The sequence below is a fragment of the Vicugna pacos genome, chromosome 34, assembly GCF_048564905.1.
Source record: "Vicugna pacos chromosome 34, VicPac4, whole genome shotgun sequence".
In the NCBI taxonomy this organism is placed as follows: domain Eukaryota; kingdom Metazoa; phylum Chordata; class Mammalia; order Artiodactyla; family Camelidae; genus Vicugna; species Vicugna pacos.
In genome coordinates this window covers 2579765-2592776 of record NC_133020.1, presented here as the reverse complement: position 1 = coordinate 2592776, position 13012 = coordinate 2579765, and the positions used below count along the sequence as shown (strand labels likewise).

At 37.7% G+C, this 13012-nt stretch overlaps 1 protein-coding gene across 3 annotated transcripts in view; it reads right to left on the bottom strand.

The window, feature by feature from the left end:
• AMN1 (antagonist of mitotic exit network 1 homolog) overlaps positions 1 to 13012 on the bottom strand; it is a 36035-nt gene that overhangs the window by 20074 nt on the left and 2949 nt on the right. For 2 of the 3 annotated variants that reach the window (XM_072954275.1, XM_006199976.4), the window contains exon 2: positions 2593 to 2725. In XM_072954275.1, coding sequence (XP_072810376.1) covers positions 2593 to 2709 — 117 coding nt within the window. In that variant the 5' untranslated portion in view covers positions 2710 to 2725. Of the gene's footprint in view, positions 1 to 2592; positions 2726 to 9681; positions 9827 to 13012 lie in introns of all 3 variants that reach the window. The other variant, XM_072954274.1, reaches the window with a different exon arrangement.

The following is a 13012-nucleotide window of genomic DNA, read 5'->3' as shown; positions in this document are numbered from 1 at the left end:
GCACTTTTTATAAAAATAATTGTGGTTGCATACAGATCCATTTGATGCGTACACCATAACTTACTAAGTGCACCCTACACTGGCAAACACTAAGTTGGACATTCAGACTGATTTTAAGAGGCACCATAGTATAAGGGTGTAAGAACACGTACTCTGGAGGCAGGCTGCCTGACCTTGAACCCCGTGATTGTGATCAAGCTCTGCTGTCTTTTTGCGCCTCACTATCCTCAGTAAAACAAGGATAATCTTTTGTGAGAAGTAAAGGTGCCTTGCTTATAATATGCTATATATAACAACTATTTTTATTATTATAAGTAATATTGTGATAATATTGTGATGAGCATTCTTCTGTGCTTTTTAAATTATTATTTTCCTGAGATTAATATCAGAAGTAAATGGTAATTATGTGAGGTGATGGAGGTGTTAACTCACCCTACGGTGGTAACCATTTCACAACATATGTGTATCAAATCGTCACCCTGTGTTGTACACCTTAAACTTACACAATGTTATATGTCTCTTATATCTCAATAAAGCTGGAAGAAAAGTACCAGGAGTAAAATTTTTGAATCAGTGGTAAGCAAATTTTTAGGACTTTTGATAGTTAATGACAAACTGTCCTCATCAAAAGGTTTTTTTAATCAATTTACATTCTCACAGCAGGGGATAAAAGTGACTTTATTGCCACACTGGGTATCATATTTTTTAAGTCTCTGCTAAACTGAAAGACAAACTGTGACTTTGATTACTAATGAGGTTAAATATCATTTTACATGTTATTGGTGATTTATATTTTTGAGTATTTCCTGATTCTTCTGTTTTACTGTTTGTTTTGATTTTTCTTACTGGTTTGCAGGCATTCTGTACATTGTCAAATTAAAAAACCACAGAATTTCATTCATACTACAAATATTTTTTCTAGTTTGCTACTTGACTTTGTTCCTTTTTTTTCCCTTCTTGTCATAAAGAAGTTTATATTTTTATCCATACAGCTTTTTCTTCTTCGTTTCTAACTTTGCTGTCATGTTCAAAAAGGCCTTCCCCATCCAGAGACAGTAAAAAGATTTATGAAATATTCCAAAAAGAGCCATCCAAAGATGTGTGTGACTTTTCAAAGGATGTTAGACCTGACCTTTTAAATAGTTTCATAATCAGGACTTTCATAAGGATGGGGATTAAAAGGAGAACAGCACGGGAAATAATGCTTTTGTTTTTATCTCATTTACCCCCTTAGTCCTTTTTAATTCAGGTAAAATTAGGTTTAAATGAATGTTCAGGATCGCCATAAAAGAAAAATTTAAGTAGAAAAATAGGCTACAGGGATGTGGGGAAGTGAAGAAAATCACGTTTTCTGCACATCATAATGTTTCATCTGTGAGCCACACATGTATCATATGCACCCACTGAACCATCAACAGTGAGAGCCTGGAGATACTATTCTATCCGCCTCCACAGAGCCAGGCAGATGACAACACTAAAATGTGTCTGTTCAAATGCAAGCTAACATGAAGAAAATAAACCACTAAAGGCACATGCCTTTAACACAGAGGAAATTTAAATGGCACATCGAAGCACAATTACAATGTGAAGTGACCTCTGTAGACGTACGCGGAGCGTTGTCACGAAAGCCTGCCTCCTTCTGATCACAGATTGTGGGCAGAATGTGTAGTAAGGTCAGCAGTAAGTACCTCCAGTCTCTGTAGGCAGTGAGTGATGACAGCCACAAACCCATTTTACAGTTAAGAGAACTGAGGTTCAATGTCAGAAAGAGTGGCAAAAACGGGATTTTAATTCAGATTGGAGGCCTTTACTATACTTACTGTTTTACAGAATAGTTCATTTTCGCTGAGTTGTAGGGAAGGGGAGTTAAGTATACATTAGCTGGAGTGAGCTATCCTAAAGAATGCGAAGAGGTTAGAAGAGTGATTTTTAACTGACTGTTATATATGAAAGGATAAAATCAATTTAGTAGGCTATGATCAACATTTTTTAATGAAATAAGACATACTAGAATAAAACAGAAACTATCCAAGTGTACCGCACACAGTGTTGTTACACACAGGTGCGATCTGTGTCCTAGAATCACGATGTAACATATGTATTTCTTACTGTGATTTTTTTTTCCATTTGTTTATTCACCCTGCATTGCAGGTTTTTTCCCAACTTTGTTAAGGATAATTTTGGGGGGAGTATGTGGTAATTAGTTTTATTTATTTATTTTTAATGGAGGTACTGGGGATTGAACCCAGGACCCCGTGAATGCTAAGCTTGTGCTCTACCACTAAGCTCTACCCTTTCCCCAAGGATATTATTTTTATCAAAAAGTTTAAAACTTTTTGAAAGTACTGGAGATCACAGGTGCTGGTACCATGAAGACAAGGGAAACAACTGAAAGAATGGTGGGAGAAGATTTTTTAGAAACCATTACACATGGACATTTTAGTCATCCGGAGAAAAAAAAGACTCCCAATGCTTTATTATATTTTGAAATGATGACTAATCCTATTACAAACTATTGTTCCAAAAATCTGAAACCATATCTGAACGGTAAAATATGCCTGCTTCACAGTAGTTATTAGCATATAGCCTTACCTCACTTATATTTGAATCTGTTATCTGCCCCTGCACGCTCATTATTTTGATCAGTCTGTCTTTTATGTTGGGTGGCAAAGGCTTAATGTCTGTGATATATCTGGAAATATTCTTCATGAAGCACCAAAGGCATCTGAAATACAAAAGACAACAGTCAATCACACTGAACAGGTACCGATTCCTAGTATTTATTTAATGCTATTTGTTAGCACTTAACCCTTTCATAAACAGGGTGTACATTTTATATGAATATTTACAACTTAGCTTGGTAAGATTCAAAAGCCTAGTCTGTGCTCAGTTATGGACAAATTACTTCTCCTCTACAACTTTTTCTCAGCATATCTCATTTACTAAAATGCATTCTAAATGACAAAAAAAAAAAAGTATTTTCCCAAGTTAGTCTCTCTAATTCCTAAGACACAGCTACCGCCAAGATTTCAGTCACAGACTCCTAAGCAGACATTAAACCAGGGCCTACTAATTGACAGGTTTTATTTGTTAATCCAACAAACTTGTTTTCACTATTTTTCTTAAAAATTATGCAGGTATTGAAGTTACTCAAGAAAGAACTATAACCACAAAGATTCCACAAACAGTACAACTCACAGAGATAACAAACAGTGCCAGGATTATACATGCATAAAGTAGAGTTATCAAAGCAGGCAACCACCAAGACTCGTATGACCTACATATCTCACATGTGGCCTGAAATTCCAACCATGTGAGAAACTCATACTTTAAACAAGTACAAATCTTACTGAATTTCTGCCTACGAATACCCCCCCATATATACAATTATATTCATAAATAAATATGGTCATACACTTGAATTTTTTCAGTGCAATCTTTTTTTTATTGAGTTATAGTCAGTTGACAATGTTGTATCAATTTCCAGCATAGAGCACAATTTTTCAGTTACACATGAACATACATATATTCATTGTCACATTTTTTTCTCTGTGCGCTACCACAAGATCTTGTATATAATTCCCTGTGCTATACAGTACAATCTTGTTTGTCTATTCTACATATGCCTGTCAGTATCTAGAAATTTCAAACTCCCAGTCTGTCCCTTCCCACCCCCTCCCCCCTGGTTCAGTGCAATCTTAACTTTTTCTTTTCCTCTTTTGGTTGCCCCTTCTTTCCCTCTCCTACCCCCCTCCCTCTTCCGTTAGTTTGGTTTTTCACACTGTTTCAGTGTATGTTCTTTCCTTATTTTCCTCTGTGCTGTACACACACAAACATTTACTCACATATGTATGTGTATACTCACACACACATTTAAAGGGTTAGGTTGGGGGTGGGCGGAGATCACTGTTTCCTAGACTGGCATCATTGTATCCTCACTTTTCCACATTCTATCTCATTCAATAATATCTTATGAAATTCTTCAAAGCATCGAGGATAGTTTTACTCCTCTGTTAATGGCTATACAGTATTTCACAGTGTGGATGACTCATTTAGTTACCCCCCTATTGATGAGCTTTCCACTGTTTCTAGGATATGTTAACATACATTGTCAGGTTGTTTCCTTCACATTTCCATCAGTGATGTGGGATGGTTCCTTTTCCTCTACATCCCTCAAGCAATACATATGATCGTATATTTTATTTATTTTTCCATTTATTTCCATTATGTCCATTTCCCAATCCCATCCCCCATCACTGCAGGAAATGATTCTAAGGTCTAATGTGTATCCTTTTGTTGTATGTGTCTCTTTTACTTGATGATTATGCATGTATTTCTAATTTATGTATATGGTATTTGTCATAGATTTGTTTAGTTTTTCACTCAGCACTGTTTTTAAGATCTAGCTACTCTTAAATGTTGGAAGATCTCACGGGGGAAAAGTGGTATTTCATTATTACTTTAATTTATATTTCTCTATTAAGTAGTAAATTTAGTATCTTTTCATAAACTTGCTGGCTATCTGGATATTCTTTTCTTTAAATTGTCTATTCATATCCTTAGCCTATTTTGCTATGTTTTCACTCAAATTTGTAAGAGCTGTTTTTGTGGCCGAATACATGACTGATTTTGTACATGCTCCATAAATATTCAGAGAATGTGTATCTTCTATGTGAGAGAGATAATGTTCTCTGTGTATTACATATGCATGCCTATATATGCTGTCTCTGTGTATGCATATGTATGTGCACAGAAATACGTGTAAATGACTGTTTATTGATAGTATTTATCTAATTCTTGTGTTATTTTTTTCTACTAAATCTATAGAATTCTTAGTTTACAATACTCATAGACTGAAATCAAGTTTTCATTTCTACTAGTTTTTGCTTGTTTATGTGCATTACTATTTTACAATGAAAATTTTCCAAAATATAGAAAAATAAAATAGTTTAAGTCAATGTACCCAAAACCTAGAATTTTAAAATTTGTTTTATCACATTGTGTCAGATATCTTTCTTTAGATATAAAGCCTTTCAGATAAAATTAAGGCCTCCTTCATCTACCTATTCAGGTTACTCTCTTTATCTCCCTTTGCAGAGGCAACTGCTGCCATGAAGTTTTAAAAATAGTTTCTGTCCATGATTTTATAATACTTTTAATACTAAAGTATATAACCATAAGGAACATACTGTTTTTGCATTTATAAAATGTACTGTATTAAGCTTCCTACCATGACTGAATTGGTCAATTGTCCTTGTAACTGTGACAGTGTTTCTTTTTATATGGCTATGGTGTTAGCTGCAAATTCATGATCATTTTATCTTTTTGTGGACTATTCCTTTTACCCTTAAGTAGTATCTCCATCTCTATGGATGTGTCTCACTTTAGATTCTATTCAGTCTGGTTTACAGTTGCTCCACCACTTGTCTCTAGCTTCTTTTGCTAACATGTTTGTGAGATTCATCTACCTTGTTGCAGATAGCTACAGGTTGTTCATTTTTATTTTCAGTTTGTTCATGTCCATTTTCATTGCTGCATAATATTCCACTGTCTGACCAATTTATTTATCTATTCTACTGTTGATGTACAATGTGGTGGTTTATGATTTTTTTATTATGAATATTAATATGAATATTCTTGGACAGGTCTTTTGGTGCACATGTGCCTGTGTTTCAATCTAGGAGTGAAACTCCTGGCTCATAGTGTATGCATATGCTCAGCGTAATGGTTTGAACTTTCATTGTGAATATGTTGCAGAATATTCCCTTTATTTTCTTTTTTTGAAATTGAGGTGAAATTCACATAATTTAAATTAATCATTTAAAGAATAAAATTCAGTGGCATTCTGTACATTCACAACATTATGCAACTACCACCTCTATCTAGTCATAAAAGATTTTCATTAGCCCAAAAGGAAACTCACACTTATTAAAGAATCAGTCACCAATCCTCTCTCCCCTACAATACCTGGCAACTACCAATTTGCTTTCTCTAGGTATGGAATTTTCTGTTTCAGGTATTTGCATATAAATGAATGCACATAAATGTGGACTTTTGTGTCTGGCTTCTTCCACTTAGCGTAATGTTTCTGAGGTTCATTTCTGTTGCAGCATGGATCAGTACTTTACTCCTTTCTATGGCTGAATGCTGTTTCACTGTATGGATATACCATATTTTGTTTATTGATTCATTGATTCATTTTGGTTGTTTCCACTTTCTGGCTGTTGTGAATAGTATTGCTATGAACATCTGGGTACAAGTGTTTGTTCAAGTACCCAGTTTCAATTCTGCTGGGTACATACCCAGGTACAATTGCTGGGTAAGATGGTGATTCTATGTTTAACTTTTTGAGGAACTTCCAAGCTGTTTTCCCATTTATTTCTTTAAAGTATGGCTTCCTTTAGTTCTTTGAACATGTTTACAGTAGTTTCTTTAAGTCTTTGCTAAGTCCAACATCTAGGTCCTCTCAAAGGCAGTTTCTGGGTGAATGAAAGCTGTTACCATTGCCTTAGATCAGGGATCAGAAAACTGTGGCCTATGGGCCAAATCTGACCTGTTAACCTGCTTTTATAAATACAATTTTTTAGGAAGTCAGCCATGTTTGTTTATTTACACACTGTCTGTGGTTGCTTTCACACTACAATGTCAGAGCTAAGTAGTTGTGAGGGAGACTGTATGGCCTGCAAAGCTGAAAATGTTTATTATCTAGACCTTATAGGCAGTTTGCAGTTTAGACAATGGACAGTACTCCTAAGATTAAGGCATATTATATTGTTACTGACTCTTGGACTGTTGCCAGTTGCCTAGTAACCTGGTCTGCCATTTGGAAGACCGCAGATTGGCAGATTAAAGATATCCCTCTTTAGGACTGTGAACTGTAGAAACAAATTACAGCTGACAACTAGACAGACGTGGCAATGGCTTGAATCATGCTGTTAAGTATGCACCACCCAGATCCCTGCCATTGCTACTGAGAATCCAGCATCACAGTGAACACAGCAACATATCCACCACCACGGCCTGGGGAAGCAGGCGTTACCTGTGTCTGATGTTAAAGTTGCCACTGCATGCCAGCCTTGTGCTTCCTTTCAAAAGTTCACCTGTTTGTCTTCTAGCAAAATAGGCCACACTGCATGTCCCCTCTCACTCCTGACACGTGGACTATATTGGGCCTTTGACCCCTCGTCTTGGGGCCTCCGTTGATGCCTTAACTGTTGTTGACACCTTTTCAGGTTATGGGGTCACTATTCCAGTCTCAGCAATCAGCTTCAGCTACACTGGCCATAACATACACTGTTATGTTTTTGGCCTTTTAGACTGCTTACAGTCTGACAATGTGATGTCTTTTATTGCAAAGGTCCACTCAATACTGGACCAGTAGTTAAGTATTCAATGGCCATCTCACATCCCTTTTCATCCTCAGGCTCCTGGCTCCAAGAAGAGGTAAATGGCCTTTTAAAAAAGTCAACTAAAGAGATTTCTGACTTTACCTTCTCCTGGTCCCACACATCTAAGTGAGGCAGCTTGGTCACTAAATGCAAGCATACTCTGAAAGAGTTCACATCCTCTTGGTAACCCTAGCAGATAATGATCAGGATGAAATGGATGGAGGGCTACCTTGACCTATCCTGAAATTTGAGGATTCCACTTTGACAATTCCTGAGCATAGTGCATTCTTCTTTTCCCTAACAGCGACCCCAAGCCAGCCTGGTTGGTGCACCTGGGTGGCAGCTTAGCCAAAAAGGAGCTTACAGAATTCAAACTTAACTCTGGTTTCATCACCTGGATTCTCCTTCTGGATTGAATTGGTTCTAGATCAGGGGTCAGCAAACTATAAGCCAAGGGCTGAACCTGGCCTGCTGCCTGTTTTTGTAAATAAAGTTTTACTGGATCATAGCCATGACTGTTTCTTCATTACATATTGTATATGGCTGCTTTTGCTCTACAATGGCAGAGTTGAGTAATTGTGACAGAGGCTTATAATGCTGAAAATACTTCTCTTCAGCCCTTTACATAAAAATCTTGCCAACCTCTGTCCTACGAAGATAAATGACCACTTGGTTGAGCACACTGCTCACCAAGTCCCCCTATAGTAGCCCTATCCACCAAGGTGGGAAATATGATGAATCTCTATAAATGTAAAAAGACCCTTGTTTTTTTTTGCACTTGACCTCTGTGAGTAGGAGATGATGGGAAAAAAGTGAAGTCATATGTGCCGGTATGGGACACACCAATTTTGTGATCGTAAGGGACAGCAGTAATTCCAGGACCTAGGGAAGGAACACTTTAGACCCTGGGAAGTGCTTCAGGAAGGGGAGGAATCAGTGCTCCCTTCATCCTCTAGAGCCAGCGCTGCACCTTGGCAGAACTGTATGGTTCACCTGAGTGACGCAAGCAGCAGCTGCAGCTGATAATCTGACCTCCGCCGGGTTTCTCCTTGTCGTCCCTGTGTTACGGTAACAGAAAATTCACGTGGATATGGAAGGCCCTGAACTATTCTCCTTTGCCTAGCGTCTCTTCATGAGGGTATCAAGACATGGACCGGCACAACTTTGTTTCAACATTAGAGATATAGATGCATGTTACTCCTGACGTCCAAGTGATTGTGGGTCATTTTATGTGTAAAAATCAAGGCTGCAACTACTCAGTGACACTTGCCCATGTGATATAGGCAAAACAACGTCATGGTAATCCAAATCAAGTTTAACCATAAATCTAAACTAAAGTGACCTGTGTCTCTTTGTTTCATGTGCTTGTATATAAAGAAGAACAGGCCGTGGAGTATCTCTCGGTCGGGGTGGGGATTTCCTTTCGGCTCACCTATTGTCCCTGTAGTTACTGACACCACCACCAGAGATTAACAGGTAAGCTTAAATTTCCTTGTACAGGTCATAATAGAGACTATCTCAGGCTGACACTACATCCTGGCTGTCTGAAAGGAGGCCTGCTGGCCTCCTCTGGGATGTACTCATAGTTGCTTGAGTGTGGGACCCTGGAAGCACAACTGAAGTCAACACGGTAGGTTGGCCTCATCCTCCTTTCTGAGCACTATTAATACCTTAGTTGATCACTGAATGACACAAATTGAATGCATCTGGTCTTAGCCTTTGCTGATTAGATTACTCGGTGTGGTGAAGGACTGGCATACTCAGGTGATAATCTTTCAGAAGCCAAGATGGTGAAATGTTGGGAAAAGCAGTCTTCTATGGGCTTTTCACGATCCTACCCATCTCACTGGGACTGACAAGGATACAAGACCCTGATAAGCTTGATGTGGGCCCCTCTCAGGGTTGTGTTTACAAGGAGCAGCACTGCGGGATGAAGTGATGTCTCCTACGAAATGGAGAGTCCCCAAATACAGTGTTTCTCTCCTGTAATCCAACCCACTAGTTGCACAGGCAACCATCTGGGCCTTCTGTGTTGCTGCTGTGCAGAGGTCAAGAGGAAGTATTATCAACGTGCTACTGCTCACGCTGCCTGCTGTACAATGAATAATAAAATCCTTTGTGTCTCTCACCCAAGGCTTTGGTCTTCTACCAGCATCCATGAAACAGGACAAAGCTAAAACACGTAATAGCTTAAGGAAGAGTCAAGTCAAATTCCGCAGTCACTCCCCTAATATTTCCCTTTCTGCAGATCTTAGCTATATTTTAAATGTTTCCTTTTTTCCACAATACCAACCTTTTGTCTCCCCCCTCCCTCTCCTGTTAAGACTTTTTCATCTGGTTCTTGGCCTCTTCTCTGAGCTCAGGCTGTGCCATGTGTTCCACACAGTAAAGGGTGTCCTCTTTCTGCTCCAGTTCCCTCCAGCAGCACTAGCAGGGAGCTGAGACAGAAACAAATATTTCTTAAAATGCTGCTATGAGAATTATTAAAAGGCTCATAAAGACCATTCAAAAAGCCTGTTGGTCAAACAAAGCAAGTTTCAAAAATCTGCTGCAGCAAACGTTTACCAGGGCTTTGATGATGTCTCCGTAGGGGAAGCTGGGAAGAGCACTCTCAGGCTTTGGGGAGTAGTCCAAGCAGTTTAAGAAAGTTCTTCCCCTCCAAGATGGGAGTGGGTCAGGGTCAGGCAGAACCTGTGGCCCAGCAGTCTCACTGAGGGACACGGGGTCTTGACGTTAGGCTTATGGACAATCTATCCTGATAAACATGATGGTTGACTGAACAATGAAATATTTATTCTAACAAACTAATGTTTATTTATATAAATTGATTGCAAACATTTTCTAGAACAAAAAGTTATATTAACATAAGTAATCTCAGTTCTCAAGCCTAAAGGTTGACACAGGTGGTCTCAGTTCTCAAGAAAAAATGAAAAATTGGTCAGTTAAAACTTAACAAATCTTTAAAAGCTGTAAAAAACAAAACAAAACAAAACAAAACAAAACTGTGGTGAGGAAAGAGGTAGATATCTCATCCAGTATGAACTGCTCTAAATTTTATAGTTAAAAGAAACAACCTATTAATAATTAGCCAATAAGTTATATGATGAATTAATCTAACAAAGCAATGGCTTTGGGCAAAATGGCCTGCTTCTAATGTAAGTGTTGCGTAAAATTTAGTCTTTGGCCTCCTCTTCCTCTCTCTGTATCCTTTCCCTTAAACTTAACCATGGCTTCATCTACCATCTATAAGTTATTTACTCCTAATCTTAGACTTAATCCTTGATATCTCTTTCAGATTAAATATTGTATTTTTCCAAAATAGACATACAAATGGCCAACAGGTACATGAAAAGATGCTCAACATCACAAATCAGGGAAATACAAATCAAAACTATAATGATAAATCACCTCACACCAGCCAGAATGGCCATTATCAAAAAGACAACAAATAACAAGCACTGGGGAGGATGCGGGGAAAGGAAATTCCCGTGCACTGCTGGTGGGAATGTACATTGGTAGAGGCAGCTGTGGAAAAGGGGAGAAGTGGGTGAACTGCTGTTGTTAGTTTACAGAAATTGCATAAAAATTTTTAAAAATATGTATTTCTAACAGCCTATTTGATATTTCAACTGGATGTTCTGATTAATTTTCCTGATAGGACATTTACTCCCCCACAATTATCTAATGATACCAGCATTCTCCTGGTCAATGAAGCTAAAAACTTAGGAGTATTTTTTTACTTTTGTCTTTCCTTGGTTCCTTTATTCAAAACTCTTCGCCATATCTCAGATCCAGAGGATTCTCTGTGGCAGGGCTACTCCAAGTGCTAGTCAGTAAGGGGATTAGGAGCTTAGTCAAGGATGTAAGCTGAGCAGTTTCCCTCCTGGAGAAGCCCCATCCTCTGGACTAAACAGTGCACTTAGTAAAACGGTTCACTGCTGTTCTGGATCAAGCTATCCTGTTACTAAGGTAATAGAAACCAAGGTAACCCCGAAATAACTTGCTGACCAACTGTCAGTCTGACCATAACTTGTCCCTAAACATTAGAAAATACTATTCTAAAGGCAAATATGGACCTTTACATGGGAGACAACACCCTTGTATGACAATGAAGGTCATATGGTCATCTTTTTGTTTTAATTCCAAGTCTTGGATAATTTTTCTTAATGTGTTGTTTCCTCTTTTGTCATTAAGCACTATACTCCTCTGGGCCATTTTGCTGTCCGTGACATAAGACCTGATTGTTCACACCATATAGAAACCTTCCTAGGTGGAAACTTACCTACAAACTGCCTCCTAAAATAAGACAACCCTCTGTTTATCCTGTTACGTAAGTAATCGTGACATGGTTCAATATTGTAAGGCACTAACGCAATATTAAAAGGCTTATTTGCACCAGGTCCAAAAAGCTTTCTGTGATCTGCTGTGGGTGTTCTCAAAGCAGTGGACAAGAACAGAAAGCTCAAAAGGCTAAATGAATATTATCCCCAATACCTGCCATCCCATTCTTAATGGTGGAAGAACGGTCTCAGAACTGTTTGTCTCAACTGGTCATTTAAGTAAAAGAGAAAAAAACTGGTTAATGATCACAAGCGTACTGTAAAACCTTCAGAAGGAAAGGAGGATGTTTAAACCAACTAGGCTCTTTCTTAATACGTTAAATTGCATAGGAAGCATTGTCAAATAAAGGTGATGTTTTACCTCTCACAGGTTATATTTGTATGGATATATGTTATTGATATAAGTGTTTCAGAAATTACATGAAATTCCTAGAAATCTGACATATCTTGGTATAATGTTATCAGTTACTATTCTAGTTATTATCTTAAAATATCGTGTCACAGAAATAATCAAATTTACCTGTCAACTGCATCATTTTTTTTATAGTGAACTCTCACCAGATCTTTAATGATGGCTATTAAAAATCTTTTGTCATTCACAGCCAGTTACTGTTTTACTCTTAATTCTTCTCTGAAAGCGTTTACAATCATATACAGGCCAAAATGCTTTGTCTTTATGGAGATTCATGGAAAAGATCTTGACAAGTACTCTATAATAAAGGCATCTGATAACTTTAAGATCATACCACTTCAAACTGAGTAAGGATGGAGAACTCTAATGGAGAAACTATTTAATTCATAAAACCGCTAACCCAAGATCAAGCAAAACAAGAATTAACTACATGGGACCAAATGAACTGATGAAGATAATTATGATTTTTATGACTTTGTTTGAAACACTGTCGGTTCTTTAATGTCTGTTTTCCAGATTTAAAGAACCCCTTTTCTCTTTTCTGTTAAGCTATTTATAACTTACAACAACTTGAAGTAGTATACTTTTGTTAACAAAAAAGAAACATGTATCTTTTTCTCCTTATCTGATCCCTTCAGAATTAAACAACCAAACAAACCAACAAACCCCTCTTATCAAGTATTCTTATTTTCATGGCAATATAGATATTTGCACAAATTCAGTAACAATCAGTTCTCCTTATTACAGGACATACTGGACGAGTCCTGTGCTTGGCTTCTTAGCATAAAGGGGCTTTTAAAGATCTAATCTGAATTTTCTTATTATCAGTTTTAAGGATTTAAGGTTGACTTTATGGAGCCAATAAAACCCCC